Source organism: Gymnoscopelus braueri, assembly GCF_963280865.1.
Source record: "Gymnoscopelus braueri genome assembly, chromosome: 22".
Lineage (NCBI taxonomy): Eukaryota > Metazoa > Chordata > Actinopteri > Myctophiformes > Myctophidae > Gymnoscopelus > Gymnoscopelus braueri.
Genome location: NC_137624.1, coordinates 11,640,461 through 11,660,073, shown reverse-complemented (window position 1 = coordinate 11,660,073; position 19,613 = coordinate 11,640,461). Strand labels below are relative to the sequence as shown.

At 40.5% G+C, this 19,613-nt stretch overlaps 1 protein-coding gene across 1 annotated transcript in view; it reads left to right on the top strand.

Moving 5' to 3' along the window:
* The window catches only part of ank1b (ankyrin 1, erythrocytic b), a gene marked incomplete at both ends in the record, with an annotated part of 143,087 nt that overhangs the window by 99,139 nt on the left and 24,335 nt on the right, over positions 1 to 19,613 (top strand). Inside the window, 9 exons of the mRNA XM_080420187.1 lie at positions 789 to 912; positions 1,353 to 1,416; positions 2,016 to 2,128; positions 6,746 to 6,970; positions 11,946 to 12,100; positions 12,632 to 12,843; positions 16,495 to 16,699; positions 17,834 to 17,930; positions 18,550 to 18,778. Of these exons, the coding sequence (XP_080276313.1) occupies positions 789 to 912; positions 1,353 to 1,416; positions 2,016 to 2,128; positions 6,746 to 6,970; positions 11,946 to 12,100; positions 12,632 to 12,843; positions 16,495 to 16,699; positions 17,834 to 17,930; positions 18,550 to 18,778 (1,424 nt within the window). The remainder of the gene's footprint in view (positions 1 to 788; positions 913 to 1,352; positions 1,417 to 2,015; positions 2,129 to 6,745; positions 6,971 to 11,945; positions 12,101 to 12,631; positions 12,844 to 16,494; positions 16,700 to 17,833; positions 17,931 to 18,549; positions 18,779 to 19,613) is intronic.

Here is a 19,613-nt window from a genome sequence, read left to right as displayed (position 1 = left end):
AAGTTATTCTCTCCTAAACAGAAACAACCATCACTCCATGTGATTTCATCTCTAGTGGGCATGCTCAGTAACATGCTGTTAGCAGGTGCCTTGCAGTTTGCCGTCCATGCAGTGTGTCTAATCACGTCAAGATTCACTGTCTTACCTAGCTTCTTTTTTCACTCCATTGGTCTCCATCGGCTCTACTTGTTGTTCGGTTTGACTCCATCGCTTTTCTGGGATCATGAAGGGACGGGAAGGAAGATGCTGTGATGAATAAGACAATTAACCCTGTGCTCCGCTCATTACACTGCAAAAAATGTCAATCTGAACAACTCATTTAATCTCGTATTCACTATCAACATGCTATTGTTCTGAAATCACGGGGAAATAATTTACTAATAGGAGTAATCATTTTGTTTGAAGCTTATTCCCCCAACGGGGAGACACCATCAGTTAGAGAATGTTCTCTAGACGATGCCCAAAGTGATTCTTAAGCCAGATTTATACTTTTGTAAGATGGTGTCGTTCACCAAAAATAGCTTACTTGACATTGTTGTACAACAGAGAATAGATTAAGCGTTAGTAATAGTAATTATTAGAGCAAATCTAGATGCACTGGGGGGAACAATATGAGTCAAGTTAAGTCAACTTTGAAGGCAGATTAAGTTAAGACTGTTAAGATTGATACTTTCCGCAGTGTATTCTCTTGTTGTTTTCTTGTTGTTTTTTTGTCTGTGCTCTGTGATTTGTTCTCTGTCTGTCCTCCATCCGTCTCCAGCCGTCTTACATGCGTGTGTTGCTTGCAGGAGATGAGTTGCTGGGGATGGACGGAGGTCGCTACTTGAAACTCGATGACCTCAAGGACCAGGATGATGACTTCCTGTCACCTAAGAAGACCCTCCGAGAGTTTGAGGGTGGCCTGGGTACCACGTAAGTTTGCGCCTGGAATGTTGCACTGTGCAGCTATTTTCAAAATAAGATATTCTAAAGGAACTAGTAATGGAGGTTTTCTAATAATTGTAGTGGAGCATAATATTTGCCTCTGAAATGTAGGCCTAGTGGAGTAGAAGTATATAATCTATCAAAACATTTTAATTACTCAAGTAAAGTAAAAGTACCTAAAAAATACAGTACTAGAGTAAATGCACTTAGTTGCCTTCCAGCACTGTGTGTGTGTGTGTGTGTGTGTGCGTGTGCGTGTGCGTGTGCGTGTGCGCGTGCGTGTGCGCGTGCGTGTGTGTCATAGTGATCATGAGATAGCATGAGACATGACATGATAATGTACTTTAACAATAATCAAAGTGAAACTGCATCTCAGTAGTCTTACATCTTTGACCCTAATACCTCTATTCTCATTCCATGTGCCTTAGGCCCTATTCTCCTGCGATTCCCAGAATTCCTTGTGTTTCTCCAGAGACAGTTCTACTGGATCAGGTATGCGTACTGCTGTTACATATTATGAACATACTGCATTATGGTCAGAGGATGTATTGTGTTTTGTAAGCCTGGGTCTCTTTATGCTTGTTCAATACGAGTTGAATGAATATCGGAATATTAAGTTTGTTCCATTTCTTGTCTGAAATGCCTCACACACTCACTGCATACAGTACATCACATGTTTTGTTTTCCTGTTATAATTTTTGTCCCTCAACATAATTTCAAACAATAATTTCATAATTAGTGTTAATTAAAAACAGTTGAATTGCTAATACTGTACAGCATTAACAATGTATATTATCAGCTGAGTTAGAATGTATTATTTATGCATTGTGTATAGATTCAGTATGCTACAGTCAGTCAGTGCATTCATCTGATTTCTTATTAATTATGAATATACTGTATAGTGTATGTTCCTTCTATTCTATTTTACATTTATATCCCTATTTCTTGATTGTGTTTTTGTTTGATCATAACCCACCAAACTCGAATTGCTTCCTGTATGTGTGCATGCGTGTTTGCGTGTATGGCGTGTGTGACATATGAGCATGTGTGAACGTACTCGGCCAATAAACTGATTCTGGATCTGTCTTCAGCACACTCCGACCCCCTTACCAAAGGACTATGACGAGGACTCTCTGATCCCCAGCAGTCCTGCTACAGAGACGTCCGACAACGTCAGCCCAGTGGCCAGCCCCATTCATACCGGGTAAGAAACATTTGTATTGAACTGACTTACTTTCACTTTGATTTTTAGATGCTGTGTAATGTCTATTCTGCATAGTCAAATCCTGAGTGTTAATTTTACTCTGAGAGTACACAAATGTAACCAAATGGACCCTTTTGGGTCCATTTGGTTACATTTGTAAACTCTCAGAGTTACTGTACATGTGGATAAATTAACACTGATTATTACACGGCTTGGTCAATTCTGATTGGTCAATCCCGGCATTAATCGGTCTGTTATTTCTGGCTGTAGACGGAGAGTGTGCACCTGAATCAATCAATCCATTAATCAGACGGTCAATCCGCTTGTTTTGTTCCATATTCAACATGGCAGCCATTATAAATAATCATACAATGTCATTTTACGGCTAAACAGTACACTAAGAAAGTGTCTGAAAACATTTGAGACGGGAAATAGGCAATGCAGTAAAAAGAATATTGATTCATATTTGAGCAACACTTCCTACCAGAGTTTTGCGAGCAGACCGCGTTGCGCTGGACGCACCTGGCATAATGGAATCAGTTATTTTCTTTACCATAATCGTTTTGTTGTTACACTTTGGGTCATGATATTAATTGCCTTATTAGGTAGCCATGTAATAAGCAGGATAATGAATGGTGCGTGCAGCGCCCGGTCATTGTTGAGAAATAAAACCCTTCAGGTGATAAAGACCTAAAGACCTAATCGGCTCACCATTCATTATCCTTTGCGGATTTTACTGTGTATTGCTGTGTTGTCTGCAACTTCTGTATTTGTCTTGAATGCTGGTCAGGGTTCTCTTGAGAGGCGGAGGATTTTATTTAGTTTTTTACATAATATTCAAAGGTGACTTGAGAAACAGCAACTGCAACTGCTTCCCTTACCAGTATATTTTGAGTTCTTATTGTCTGTTTTCTGTGCTTTTAATGCTTTATGTTATTTGCTACACTGTAATGTGTTGCTTTTATTGTCTTGTTTTTTATGATGTTGTTTTTATTTGTTGTAACGTTTTGTACTGCTGCTACGTTGGACAGGGCTACTTCGGAAAAAAAATATTGTATCTCAACGGGATTTGCCCATATAAATAAAGGTATAATAAAATACAGTTCTGTGGCAGTGGGCAAGGACGTTGGATTTGGTATAAATCATGAAGAACACTTTGTCCCAGAGGCACAGCTGTAGCTGGACTCTGGGCTTTGTTTAAAAGGCTTTCCCTCCTAATGAATCCAATATTTGTGAATTTATCACACAGGATCTCTTTTTAGTAACAAGTTACAGGTCATTAGTTATGCAAATGTTATTGATAATGGTTGCACTCAGAATGGGTTGCAGGACATGGTGACACTTTATGAAGCCCATGAATAAAGCATCAAGTGGGGTTTATTTTGTCCCTCATTTATACAGGTACAACTACAAGCAGCGAAATGTTAGGTGGGACATCTTTCGCAAAAGACTGTGCTCACACAAAAATACAATATAACAACAAGATAATAAAATACAAATACTAAAAGAAACAAAAATAAGAAGAATATTGATAAAATAATGTGAAAAGTACAGGTATGATGAACCTCTTAAGGCAGGTGTGATATTTTTAGCAGCAATGGGGAATTTGCAAGAAGGCAGAAGACATCAAATTCACCTGTCTAGTTCACTTGGCTATGTACGGTACATTGTACATTTTGAGTAGCTGCTCTGGATTCTTACAGTATTCATTTAGTTTTTGTTTGATTTATAGATTTATTGTATTTATTTGTCTTATTATTATATATTTTGTTTACCTTGTCCTCAATCAGGGCTCTGACGGCTGCAGGGAAAAACTCTTTCTAGAATGTTGTTTGTCCTTTATAATCCTTTTTGTCCTACTCAAGCACCTGCTGTCGTATATGTCCTGCAGGGACGGGAGGGAGCTCCCTGTGGTGTGCTCAGCCAACCTCACCACCTTCGGCAGCACTTGCAGATCCTGGGAAGAGCCATTTCCATACCATAGAGATGGCCTTTGCCCGGATGCTCTGGGTTGTAGCTGAGTAGAAAGACTACAGGGCCTTCTCTGAGAATGAGACGTAAAATGTCCTCAGCTGCCTGAGGTGGTACAGGCATTATCTTGCCTTTTTGTCACAGTTTCTGTGTGCATTTTCCAAGTGCACCCGAAGTACTTGAAGCTGTTCACCCTCTCCATTGGTTCCATGTTGATTAGGCGGGGCATGTAAGACCTCTGCCTCTGTTTACAGAAGTCCACGATCATCCCATTGGTCTTTTGGACATTTAGAAAGAGGCTGTTTTCCTGGCACCACTGCGACAGGCCAGCCACCTCCTCCAGATAGGTCCCCTCGTTTTCGTTTGAGATAGGGCCACCATTGTGTCGTCAGCAAACTTTACAATGGTGTTTGAGCTGTGTCTGGCCACACAGTCATGGGTGTACAAGGAGTTCAGCAGAGGACTCAGTACGCAACCCTGGGGGGGCTCCAGTATTTAGGGGGAGGGTGGTAGAGGTGTGACTGCTCACCCTGACCACTTGGGATCTGGCAGTTGTGTGTCATATACACACACCGCAGGGTACAGTCCCAGGACATGCCAGCTTGCTAGCCAGCCTCGTTGGGACTACGGCGTTAAAGGCAGGGCTGTAATCAATAAATAACAGCCTAACATAGCCCCCCCCCCCCCCTCTTTGTTGTTGTCAAGGTGGGAGAGGGTGGCGTGTAGAATCTGGGAGATGGCGTCGTCGGTGGATCTGTTTGGATGGTAGGCAAATTGCAGTGCGGGTTCCAAGGTGCTGGGGAGAGCGGAGCAGATGTGATCCTATATAGCCTCTCAAAGCGCTTCATGACCGCTACCAGGCGGTAGTCGTTCAGGCCGGCTGGGGAGGCATTCTTGGGTACAGGGACAATGATGGGCCTCTTGAAGCATGTGGGGACCACGGACTGGGCCTGGGAGAGGTTGAATATGGTGGTGAATACAGGCGCCAGGAGATCAGCGCAGGTTGTGAGGACCCGGCCCCGGAGATGCCGTATGCCTGGGCTGGCTGCTTTCCTGGTGTTCCCCCTTTTCAACACACTCCTCGCGTCCTGTTCAGAGAAGACGAGCGTGTTCTCTGCTGCGAGGGAGGAGCACTCCCTTCCGTCATTGTCCGTAGTGTAGGACTAACCCTGCCAGCTGCCAGGCTAGCGCTAGCATTTTAGCCTCGAACCTTATGTTGAAGCCATTCAGATCGTTCGCCAGTGTAGCATCAGCACTCTCGATCGACTGGTGCTTGCCCCTAACTGAGCTGTTTATTATGAGATGTTTATAATGCATTATAAACATGCCTCTAATGCATTCTAATTTGCTTATAATACTGTATAATTGTATTATATCTATGACAATTATGATACACTATGATCCTGGTCAAGAGGAAACGTCTGTGAGTGACCAGTAATTAAGAAGTATTCGGATACTTGACCTTATAAGTCATTACAAAAAACTTTATGATGTGTTATGATTGCATTATGAGTGCTTAGCTGTAAGTATATAGTGATGTAAGCAGATTACAATGAATAATGCTTGACCTTATAAGTCATTATACAATGTTTTATAATGTGTTATGATTATTGTTATAAAGCATTGTGAGTATTTATGCTTATAACTATAATTAAGGATATGGGAGGGGGCTTAGTAATGGCGATTGAGGTCTATTTGGCTCCACTTGTCATGCAATGCATGCTGGGTATTGTCCTGCTAACCTATCCATTCTAATGCCTATCGACTGGTAATGGATATACTGTAAGGCTGTATGCTTGTGACCACTTTTATTTGATAATAATAGATTTGTAAATGTATTATGTACTGGAGTTAACAGTTGACTGTTGTACTGTACTAGTTTGGAGGACTACCATACCAGTCCAACCCCATCAGCAAAACAATCCACATACATTTTCTGCAGTCCTGAAAAAAGAAAAATACATATACTGTATTTACCCACAAATGGATCAGTTGTTACATTGTGATTTTTTTCTTTTTTTCTTGTGAGCATCATTTCAACCACAACCAACAGTACTTAACCTCACTGAGTGCCAGAATTGCCAGAATTATTTCGGGCTATGTTGTCCCAGTGCCAGAGATTTTTTCAAGGTAAAAAAAAAGTGCCTAGGAAGCGAGATACAGACTTTTTCAGTTATAAGTTAAACAAGGAGTGGATGGAGCTGCAAATCTTCAGATAATGATATCTTGGGTTCTGAACATGTTTTTCAAAAAAAAAAACACGTCAAACACGTCATTGGCACGTTGCGCCATAGCGGTAAAACACGTGAAACACGTCAGTGGCACTCAATGAGTTAAGACGGAAACCCTGTCATCTTAATAACAACAGTTGAATATCTGAAACCTTCTGGCTCAAGATGTCCAAATCAATAAGTGTATCTCGAGCAACATGAGCAGAGTATATGATTTAACCACTTAAGCCCTATTTTATTCTTATAGATCTGCTATTTTAGCAACTTTGGAAAATGTAGCAATTTTTGAAAGGTTTGAAACATTTAGAAAATTGTGGGGGGAAAAAAGTGAGAAACCGAACGCCGGGTTTAATGTGGTTAAGACTGTACTTACATCATTGGACCTCATACTACTATTTTGTTTTGGGACTCTCAGCTTTCTGGTGAGTTTCATGGTGGACGCTCGGGGAGGCTCCATGCGAGGCAGCAGACATCACGGCCTGCGAGTCATCATCCCTCCTCGCACCTGCGCCGCGCCCACGCGCATCACCTGCCGGCTGGTCAAACCCCAGAAACTGACCACTCCCCCTCCGCTGGTGGAGGGGGAGGGGCTGGCCAGCCGCATCATCTCGTTGGGTCCGTCCAGTATGCAGTTTCTCGGGTGAGTCGTTTAGTTTGAAAAAGAAACGTGTATGAAACGTATCGTTGCTGTCGGGCAGAAACCTTGAATCTCCATATGGGTGCCGTGATTTTTCCATTACTTTTTTCATTTAGTTTTTATATATATTGTTTTTGTTTATTTTATTTGAAGGTGAAATATCCCTTTAACAAATGAAAATTATTTGAGTGAATAATTACTACATTGGATCCATTGGTTCTTTTTTCCATCCCTTGAAAAGTAACGGCTTTGGACGTACAAGGTTTGCACCCGACAGCGACGATATCATGTAGTATGTATGGGAAGACAAAATGTAAAATGTTTCTTCTGTGATGTTTTTTAATTGACATATTTTTGCTGTGTGCGTGTGTGTTAGGCCTGACCTCGACTAGTCGAATAGTCGACTAATTAGTCGCGGGGGGTCCGAGTCGACTGCGTGTCTCTCGACTAGTCGAATAGTCGACTAATTAGTCGCGGGGGGTCCGAGTCGACTGCGTGTCTCTTAGTCGAATTATAATTATATTATATTTATATTATTATTATTTTTTTGACTGAGAGATTGGCCTAGTTTTTTATATTAATTAACTAATAGTTTGCCAAAAATAGGATATACATCATGATTTATTGGGAGAAACCAATAGTATTATCAGGGTCCCCACGGTCATGAAATTCCTGGAAATATTTTGAAATAAAAATAAAAAAAATCCAGTACTGGAAAAGGTTTGAAATTGATCAAAGGTCCTGGAATTTATCAAGGGTCCTGGAAAAATATTTGGCTATGCATTGTTTTTGGCAATTTTCTTATTTTAATACAAAACATTTTCATAAACATGTATAACATTACACGAAATATGTAACATAAGTAGTTTTTCGCCAGCGATGCGACGTGACGCGACGCGAGCGGGCGATGAGACCGTCCTGACCTACCGCGAGCGACAACGAACCGTGCAACGACGTCGTCCACCCCTCCTATTTTCGCTCGCAGGGTCTCTATTTGAGCGAGGTTTCGCGGCTGTGCCCCGCCCCCAAACACTTTTTATTGTTTTTTATTTATTGATTAAATACTTTGTAAACAGTACAGAGGTAGGATTTTACAATGGTTGTTAAAAGGATAACACAAAAAACCCTAAAGGAACTTGTTTCCATTGTGGACCTGGTTGAGATCTGCACACTGCTTTGTCATAGAGTGAAAAACAAATAGTTATTTGTGCCTGTTCGATATACATCTATAGTATAGGCTATTATTTTTTATTGTCAAACGTTTTATAAAGAGTGGAGGAACTTGGATTATCAAATACTGTACCTATAGTGGACGGACAACACATCAGCTACTGCACATCACTTTGTTCTTCATATTTGAGGATTGTTCTAAACACAGTAGGCTAGGCCTATAGTGAGACCCTCATTACTTCATATTTTATTTATAGCCTATAAAGTTCAAACGACCACCATCAAACAGTAGGCTAAAGTGAGTGAAAAAAGCTCCGCTATTCAGTGGTGGAAGAAGTAGTCAGATATCATATTTTACTTAAGTAAAAGTAGCAAACATGGGAAGAAATAGGCTACTCTGTTACAACAAGTAAAAGGCCAATGTTCAGTAAAAGTACAAAAGTATTGGCATCAAAATATACTTGTATGATTTAATCATTTGCATTTATCCAACAAAACATTGTGTATTTGTATTTATTCATTTCCTTCACTTGCTGACGTGCTGCTGCGCAACAGGGCAGATCTCCGCCAGGCCAGGTGGCCCTACCCAGGCCCATGAAATTGATAGGCAGTCTACAGTAGCCAATTAGAATGAAATCTGCTAAAACTGACTCATACACTAATACAGAACCATATATAGGCTAAATATTGTCTCTGACTCTCTGTCGGTTGGGAAAACTGTTCCTTTTATTTTAAAACAATTTCAAATGGTGAAAAAAGGCAATCTACAAGCTATAATTATTAAAAATTAAGAAATACTATATTTTAAATAGTGAAAAATACAATATAAAATAGGGGAAAATATATAACATCTCTAATCTGTGATTCTAATGTGATTAATGTGACCCCTACAGTCAGTGAAGTCCAGGGCTGAATGTGACAAATATTGAGACAAATAGGCTATAACCCAATACATAATTTTATGAAATAAATGGGTTATATTTTACAGATAGTTACACTATTCTTGTACTATATTAAAATTAAATCATCCTTAACCTTCAAGTTAAATTCATTATTTCCGTGGACTTAAAAATCTGCGTTTTATTTGATGGCCTTCTTTTTGATTGGCCTTTATTACAGGCCCTACCAGCCTGTAGGGGGAGGTAGAGAGTCACATTATGATACCAGCCTGTAGGGGGAGGTAGAGAGTAACATATTATAATACCAGCCTGTAGGGGGAGGTAGAGAGTAACATTATAATACCAGCCTGTAGGGGGAGGTAGAGAGTCACATTATAATACCAGCCTGTCTACCAGCCTGTAGGGGGAGGTAGAGAGTAACATATTATAATACCAGCCTGTAGGGGGAGGTAGAGAGTAACATATTATAATACCAGCCTGTAGGGGGAGGTAGAGAGTAACATATTATAATACCAGCCTGTAGGGGGAGGTAGAGAGTAACATATTATAATATCAGCCTGTAGGGGGAGGTAGAGAGTAACATATTATAATATCAGCCTGTAGGGGGAGGTAGAGTGTAACATATTATAATACCAGCCTGTAGAGGGAGGTAGAGAGTAACATAGTATAATACCAGTCTGTAGGGGGAGGTAGAGAGTAACATATTATAATACCAGCCTGTAGGGAGAGGTAGAGAGTAACATATTATAATACCAGCCTGTAGGGGGAGGTAGAGAGTAACATAGTATAATACCAGTCTGTAGGGGGAGGTAGAGAGTAACATATTGTAATACCAGCCTGTAGTGTAGGGGGAGGTAGAGAGTAACATATTATAATACCAGCCTGTAGGGGGAGGTAGAGAGTAACATATTATAATATCAGCCTGTAGGGGGAGGTAGAGAGTAACATATTATAATACCAGCCTGTAGGGGGCAAGCCCCCAGAACCCAGTGGTTTCATTGAAGCCAATTGAACATGCTGGCCATTTGAGGTATTGCAGGTGTGGCCAATGTATGTGAACGAGGCCATGGGGCTTCGAGAATCTTCAGTGACGCGTTCGAGGCCCCAAATAGGCCTCGCCCATCACATTTTCCAATACGTTTCCAACCCGGAAGAAGGGTTCAAATAGGCACATGCGCTGGGTGAGCAACTCAATGCAAGTGGATGGGAGGCGATATCCGGTGCCCTCTCTATTATTTTTAACTCTATGGTAGGGGGAGGTAGAGAGTCACATATTATAATACCAGCCTGTAGGGGGAGGTAGAGAGTAACATATTATAATACCTTTGCTCTAAGTGAAACCTGTGTCCAAACCCAATGTTGAATAAATGTGACTAACAATAGCATAATGTAGTCATGTTTTTCATCAGAATTAATGAATAAATGCAAAAAAAATCGGCGCGCATGAGTCTCCCCTGGCCTAGCACCGGGCCTAACTTTTTTCCTGCAGGAAACCCTGTATTTGCTTGCTTTTTGTTTAAATGTTGTTAACTTTATTACAAATCCAAGGTTTTCAAATTGATTTGGAAACGTAAAAGATTCTGACAATATATCGGTCAAAACATCGGTATCGGTGGTCTAGGACTCTCCAAAATCGGTATCGGAATAAAAAATCTGGCATCGGTCGGGCTCTATAACGGACGTGACAAAAATAACAGATCTACAAGCTCACAACGTGCTGCAGCGTGATGCGTAGTTAGTCAGTACATTTGGCACGAAGTTTGGAATGAAATTATACCATTCTATGCTTTATTTTTGCTACACTGGTCTTTGGGAATTGTACATAGGAGTATTATTATTATTGTGCTGAATGATTGTTATATAGGCCTGGAAATTGGGTTAAATATTCTGGAAAAGTTTTGGAAAAGTTTTGGAAATTCATTGGTAAAAATGTGTGGGGACCCTGTATTATGTTAAATCAGGCACTATGCACCCCTACAGCCAAATGGAATGTTCCTCTATTGCATAACATATTTTTTGCATGATTTGACTGAGAGATTGGAAGTTGAATCAGACTGATTCGACTGCCAATCTCAGTCGAATCATGCAAAAAAAAAACTGCCAGTCGACTATTGGCAATTAGTCGCCAATCAGATTCGACTATACAAATCCTTAGTCGGGGACAGGCCTAGTGTGTGTGTTGATTTACATCTATGCTTTAGCTTCTGTTATACTCATTATTATTCATTCTTAATTACTGTGTCAGAAAAACGCTATGGATGGAAAGGTACATCATGTACCATTATTATATTAATTTTCATAACTGTTTCTGCAAAACAATATTAATAACTTTGCCCCCAAAATAAATTGGTTTTCCTCACATAAAAGAAGATATCAGATGTTAGAGATGTTGTAGGACACAGTGTGTACACAGATCACTTGGCTACAAGTGAGAAGGGATATGTTTCTTTGTGTTCACTGAACATCACTGACTGAATTATTTATTTCCAAGGATATTTTGATACTTTGATAATAGAATATCAAGTTTTTTTCCACTTTGGTTTAAGGCTGTCATCAGAAATTAATGATAGAATAGAAGGGATAGAATGGCATCGATAGAATTGGATTTTTTCCATTTTTCCATTTTCTTACTTGAAAATGTGTAAGCGTTTATTTGATCCTATACTCTTATGGATTCTAACTACGGTAATTCAAATCAATTTACACATGACTTGAATGGGTTCGATTTGCGCCGAAATTGATATTATTAAAGGTCATATTATGTTCATAGAGGTCTAATGAGCAAAACATGAACTTTTTTAACAATTATCCAGAAGTGAGCCACCCATCCATCCATCCATCATCAGAAAAGAGGCATCATGTTATCTGATTGCAGTCATATGCTTATGACTTATTGTCATATTCCACAGCCCAGTGATAGTGGAAATACCCCATTTTGCTGCTCTGGGCCGAGGGGACCGTGAGCTGGTGGTGCTCCGCAGTGAGAACGGCTCCGTATGGAAGGAGCATCGCAACCGCTATGGTGACGAAGTGCTGGAAACCATTCTGAATGGCATGGATGAAGGTCAGTGTTATGGAGATGGATAGAGCTGCTGGGGGGGGAAATTGTCCTCTAATGACAGCCTCTATTTACTGTAGCATTGCATGTGCACACCTTTCCCTTTACACACACACAAACACACCCCCACATACACACACACACACACACACACACACACACACACACACACACACACACACACACACACACACACACACACACACACACACACAGAGAAGGGGAGGGAGAGAGAGATGAGGATATTAATAGACCGAAACACTGAGAGAAAGAGGGAGAGAGAGAACAGAGAAAGACAGAAACAGACTTAGGGAAACGTCAGTGCAAAACAGTGATGTGGTCTTGATTCTGTAAAGTTTATACCGTGCATGCCTATTTGGGCAATAGTTGATATCTTGCTTATTTCTCATGATTATTTCCTCCTTTTCCATCTTGGATTTATATAATTTTATGATCCTTGCATGCCTGACCAATAAACGGATTCGGATTCTGTCCTTTCTTCCCCTCTCGTTCTCCCCATCCCTTTCCCCTCTGTAGACCTGGAGAGCCAAGAGGAGCTCGAGAAGAAGAGAATCCGGCGCATCATCTCCACCGACTTCCCGCTCTACTTCGCCGTGGTCTCCCGCGTCCAGCAGGAGAGCGACCTGATTGGCCCGGAGGGCGGCCGGCTGAGCACCAAGCTGGTGCCCCATGTGGAGGCCATCTTCCCTGAGACGGCGGTCACCAAGAGAGTACGACTGGGACTTCAGGTGAGGAGGAGAACACTGGGAGAGAGAAGGGGGTGAAAAGGGAGAAGGAGATGCGTATTGTGGCGCCGATAGCCGAGAGGTTAAGGCGTGCACCACTTAGGCTGATAGTGAGTCCCGGGTTCAATTCCTGACTCTCCCTGTTTCCTGTCTCGCTCCACTGTACTATTGAATAAAGGCAGAAAAGCAGCCAAAATGTCTTTTAAAAAAAAGAAAGGGGAGAAGGAGATGAGAGAAAGGAGGAGAGAGAGAGACTTAAGGCCCTGACATACAGATTAATGTTTCTAGAATGGTCAAACCAGTCAAAACAAACATACATAGTATGCACTGCAATACAAGTTTGGAATAAAAAGAGGTTAGCTTTCTGCATTGTAACAGATTTTGGATGGTCTGTGCGGCGCATCAACGCTCCAATTCCAAAATAGAAACGAGCTCTGAAAGATGCGTCAACACATTGATGCATCCAGTGTGGCTACAGCCGTTGTAAACAATGACGTCTGACAATTTCGGAGTCTTTCACAGCCTTTATGGAGAAGGGAAAGAAGGAGGGAGGATGCTGAATCAGTGGAGAAAGTAGAGATAAATGAAGGTCACATTGTGACAAATTAATACAGCCAGTCCACATTAAGGACTTGCTGTAAAAGTTAAATGAACTGTAACTGCTTGGATGTTCATTTTGGCATTGAAGAGATCATTTAGTGCATTGGAATGCAATTGGAAACAGGTTTTCACTGGAGACAGATGTTTAGTTAGTTTAACAGCTGACTGTTTTCCTCTGTCCATGAACCTGTGCCAAAATACGTACCTGTGCCAGTCACCTCAATTCTGTGTTGCCCATTTCAATCATGCTGTGTTCACATCGCCAGTGTTTCTGCACACACAAGCAGTGGTGGAAAAAGTACTCGCATGTTTTACTTAAGTAAAAGTATCAATACTGCAATAAAAATACAAAAGTATCGGCATCAAAATATACTTTAAGTACCAAAAGTAAAAGTACTAACATGTCTGAAAATAGCCGATCTACAAGCTCACAACGCATCACGTTGTGTGCTTGTAGATCGGCTATTTTCAAATATCCTATGTATAAAATAGGGTTAAAGTGGTTAATGTATGTTTCTTAATATCATCATTTATATCTGAAAAGTAACTAGTAACTAAAGTTGTCAAATAATTGTAGTGGAGTAAAAGTCTACATTTGCCTCTGAGATGTAGTGGAGTAGAAGTAAAAGTACTGAAAACTGGAAATACTCAAGTAAAGTAAAAATACGTCAAAATTGTACTTAAGTACAGTACTTGAGTAAATGTACTTAGTTACTTTACACCACTCCACACAAGCCACAATATATACAATGTTTACTTTATGAATTGGCTGTTATTGTTATTCAGATGACCACATGAACACTAGCGCCCTTTTGTGGAAAATAGTCGATTGGCTATTTTTGGCCAAGAGATTTCATGTAGAAGGAAAAAAGGATGGGACCACCAATAGAAGACTGGGGGACCCTGGTTAACTAAGTATATAGGATTTAAGAGGTTATGGTGGCAAATAGCCTGCTAATAGTCTCATTAATCTTTATTGTATGTTTTGGGGATTTTTGTTTTAAATTAATTTCCAAATAAACTTGGAAAGTAACAAGTGGATAATCCATCTTCATTCCAAAGTTAACCCTGGAGATCAAAGCTTAGGGCTTGTAACTCTAATTGATCATACAGTGTGACATATTTTAATTAGCTTATTACATCCGGATTGCTTTACATCCATATAAATACGTATGGAACAGACTTTACATTTTGCATCAAACATTGCCATTTTGCTTTTCCTGTGGCAAGAGGAACGCTCCTTTTCATCCCAAGGTTTTACAACAAATGCATTACTAAAAATACTCTGTTACCACTCGGTACCTCCATGCATTTGTACAGCAACTTCCTTGTTTGTGCAGGCGGTCACAGGGACTACCTTCTTGCAGAAATCATTCTTGTAGTGAAATGTATATAAATGTATATTATTATTATATATATTTTAATTGGTATATGATTACGATTTCCTCGTTGGCCTATTTGGTAAGTGTTTTAGAAAAATAGGGTCAGGCCTCTTAGCTGTTCTAAAATACACGGAAAACCACAGCCTATTGTGGCTTATTGCTTTAATTTATGGTATGATTACAGTACTGTATGTATGCAGATTTTTACAGTATCAAATTGAAGACCCTGTTTGCTAAACTCAGGAGTTGGTTTATCAAAGAGGAGCATCTTTGCCTTTCATGTTGTCACTCCCCATTCCTAAATGAGTTCAGGCAAATAAGCGTTGTCTGTCGTGTCAAGTAAGAGCTTTTGGCAGCACCGTGGCGATAGTCTTTCATCAAGACTACCACGGAAACACATGTCTGATTCCCCATCTTGACAAAAAGGATGACGCAATGGAATTTTGGTTTGTGTGTTTCGTTTTCTTTCTTTCCTTTTTTCATTGCTTGTCATAGCACTGATCTTTTTTTATCTTGAACCAAAAATTGCATACAGTACATGTGTCAATTAGGTTTTTGGTGTTGACTTACCAGCCATTCATCTTCAGTTCCCTGATTTAAGTTGTGAGACACACTGACATATACCCCATTGCACAACAGTGTCTCTTGCCGACATGAACGGCTCTTCAAGCTAAGAACTCATCGTTAACTTGAAGTTCAGGTGTGAAATATGAATTGGTTGCATGTGTGTGAGTATGGTTGTGCTATGATTTACTGTGCTCTACTCTAAAGTGTGTTGTTATCCATTCTTTTTTTTCAATCCAGCCTCACTGTATTCCCTAGTTCTGCCTACAAACCTTCTCTATTACATAGACTTATAGTAGTATGATTTTGCTCATGTGCAGAGGCGGCCTTAAGAACCTCGGGCCGGTTTCGCTCCAGCTATCCATGTGGGCACGGTGTGCATTTGACTTCTCATGTAAGTCGATCCCACATTCCAAAACCTCTGCAAGTGAGACTTTGACTTCGCTTGCCAAAATATGGTGCAGCAGAAACAGAAGACTGAAACAGATGAGAGTACAATGCTGCTGAATAATTCAATTCTTGTTTGTCATTCGTGGGCCCCCCGGAGGGCAGGGCCTGTTTCAATTGAAACGGGTGAAACATAAGTAAGGTCACCTCTGTCGATCATGTGCTCTGCATCTAAATGTGAACATAAAAAGCCCAATTATCTTAATTGAAATTGACCTTAAATTTACTTGCATTCATGTCTATAGATTTATTTCTATTCCTTCTTTTTATGCAGGGTATTCTTTGTCCTTTGTTCAGGGGTGACTGCAGGTGCGGTGGTCTCAAAAACATAAAGGAGAACTGGCAGAAAAAGGTTCTAGGTTCTTCGTCAGTGTTATATGAGGATCTCATAATAGCACTGACGAAGGACCTAGGACCGAAACGTTTGCTACTTTTTTTGCATTCCTCACTTTGAGCACAGAGCACTTTATGAGCATGTTAAAATAAAATAAATACTATTTTCTTAGTCTCTGTCTAAGGAGTCTTCCTAATAATAGTGTATGCAGAGAGCGAGTCTTTTTCTGCCAGTATTCCTTCTTTTTAAAATGTTGTTTAACTCTCTACTCTCTTATCTCACTCTTTATCTTCCGCTCTCTTTATCCCTGTGCCCCTCCCACCTCAGGCTCAGCCAATCCCCGATGAAATGTTGACTCGACAACTTGGTAACCAGGCAACCTTCAGCCCAGTAGTCACCGTAGAGCCGCGCCGACGCAAGTTCCACCGTCCAATTGGCTTGCGCATCCCACTGCCTCCGTCCTGGCGGGAGAGTACACGTGATGCTGGGGAGGGAGACACCACTAGCTTGCGCCTCCTTTGCAGTGTCATTGGTACGGTCCAGTCTGAATTTAAGAGATTTTTGTTTTTCTTTGAAGCACTACCCCTCTCTACTGGTGTGGTACCAGCTGTTCATGATTAAGTCTAATCGGCTCATGTGCACATTAAATTGTCAGGATAACGTTTTTTGGACCCAAAAGTGGACAGAGTTTCCAGGAGCTTTTAAGTACAGAATGATTCACAGAAAACTGTTTAACCAAGTCCTTGGACGTAATCCATAAAAGAAAACCCCTGGTGAACTAATCCAACAAACAGCAGGCGTTAAACGAGTCAGAGAATATTAACAGCAGCAAACGGGTGCAATAATGTCAAAGCTAAGTCATTGGTTTAAATAATCAGGCTGAACAGTTACTGACTGGTGAGCAGAGAACACATGCAAGACAGAGACACACATGGTGATACAGCCTGGCAGAGAGCTCGGAGCACAGAGACAAACAGGGTTTAAATAGGAGCAAATGTGATTAGGAGAATGGAATGCAGTCCACTCTGACTGGTTGATTTGGAATAAGCTGATGAGTGGTCAAGAGATTTACAATTAGGCGGGGCAAAGAACAAACATGGAATCAAAGACACAAAACACACAACAGGGCAGCACAGTAGGAGAGTCTTAATTGTATCTTAATTGGTGGTAATTTGTAGAATGGACGTTATTGTTGTTTTAAAGTCATACTGTGTAACTTTTTTTATATATAACTTTTCACTGGCATACTTTTCCACAATAACCATTACACATACTAAATGTGTTGTGACCACTTCTCTAAATTTACAATTTAGGCATTTAGCAGATGCTCTTAATCCAGAGCGATTTACAGTAAGCAAGGTAAACACGAGGTAAACCTGGAACCTAAGTCTAAACAGTAAATCATTCTAAACAGTATAATATAAAAATAAATAATAATCTGTAGATTGAAACTATACAAACTATATACGGTAACTATGCCTCTGGTCAACAAATGAACCTGACATCTGTCTACATAACATCATGCATCTAAATTACATTACAAATAGTCTACAATTTTAGTCAAGAGTGTCTCAGTCACCAAAACAAAGCAAAGTTACACCGTATGAGTTTAAAGTGTAAATATGGAGTTAATACTAACTTGATTACTGTGGTTGGTGTTGTCCAGGTGGTACAGCACCAGCCCAGTGGGAAGACATCACTGGGACCACCAAGCTCATGTACACCAACAAATGTGCCAACTTCACCACCAATGTTTCTGCAAGGTGAGGAATCTGACTCATACCAACTTGACGTTGCACAGTAAAAATCTCACTCTTAATTTGAAAGGAGCAATAGACAGCATTCAGCCTTTAGATACAGTATGTCACACTTTCACAACACCTCTGTTGCGTAGGTTGTACTATTTCCCTGTCACCTCTATAAGGCAGCAATCATGTAGTCTGCAACATTGTAACACTGTTGCTGACTTACTAGAATATATTTAGGGTAAAAAGTACCTAGAGGTAAATAATTCTGGAGTTTTGCCGGACTGACAAAATTACCAAAATGATTATTTCACTATCATACTAATTGTTCTGGGGAAAAGCAATAATTTTATATCACACCTTTTTGAAAGCTATTGTGGATGTATTATTTTCTTTTTATTATTATTATTTATAACTTTATTTGTCTTTTTCCAGAAAATAATTATACATATAATATATCCTTTAACTTTTAAAGTTTACAAATGGACCTGTAAGGCGCCATTTGGTTACACTTGTACTCTCTCACAGTTACAAATGGATAAATGAACACATGACACACAAGGAAAACACAACAGAGGCCCATGTAAACTTGTAGGTCACGTTACTACATATTGATGAAGTCTGTCCGTCTGTCCAGGTTCTGGCTGGCAGATTGTCCACGTACAGCTGAAGCGGTGACCTTTGCCAACCTGTTGTACAAGGAGCTGATGTCAGTCCCCTATATGGCCAAATTCGTGGTGTTCGCCAAGATGAACGAGGCGCGCGAGGGACGCCTGCGCTGTTACTGCATGACAGACGACAAGATGGACAAAACCCTGGAGCTGCATGAGAACTTCACGGAGGTGGCTCGGAGCCGAGACATTGAGGTCAGCACTAGATAGCGGATGAAGTTATAGTTAAAGTGAATTGGATAAAATAAACAAGAAACCCCAATATAAAACTTAACATCACAAGCTTATGTGATGTTCAATGATTTGTATAATAATGTACCTTTATTAGAGGGATAAACCCCTTGAGATGCATTATCTCGTTTTCGAGGGGGTCCTTATCATAAATATACAAAGATTACAATAAACAGAGCAATACAACAAATACAGTACATCCGTGCATACACAGACAAAAGACAAAATACAAGACCACAGCTCTGCTGTAACTATAATCACACCCCACATAATCACCCACAAAATGACAAACCTCATGCAATGACATGACATACCCATGTAAAAGCTATATGAACAGAAATACAGACCGATACAGACATGTGACATGCAACAACAAGATGCCTCCTAGAGATCTCCTCAGGGTCCGCTATACAGTACTCGTGTAGGCTATGCTATGTTTATACGTATGCATGTCCATGCAGACTCAAGGATTGTAGCAGCCATTTTTTTGTCCGTCTGCACGCGACACCAGAACGCAACTAAGTGTTATTTGGTGAACAGTAATTGTGCTCATGACCTGGACTTTACGCAGAGAAAAGATTCTCATAGGACCAGTGCCAGACGTAACTGTATTTGCTATATCCTACCAAGATAACTTCACTCTTTGTGACTGATGACACTTTGTCTGTAGATGTGAAAGAGGGTGTCAGTAAGTCTTTTCAAAGTCTTCTAGTGTATGGCACTAGGGCAGGCAATAGGCATTTAGTTGAATTCTAGAGAGTTTAGTGTGTCCAAGCTAATGTAGTGTCATGTCGCCCTC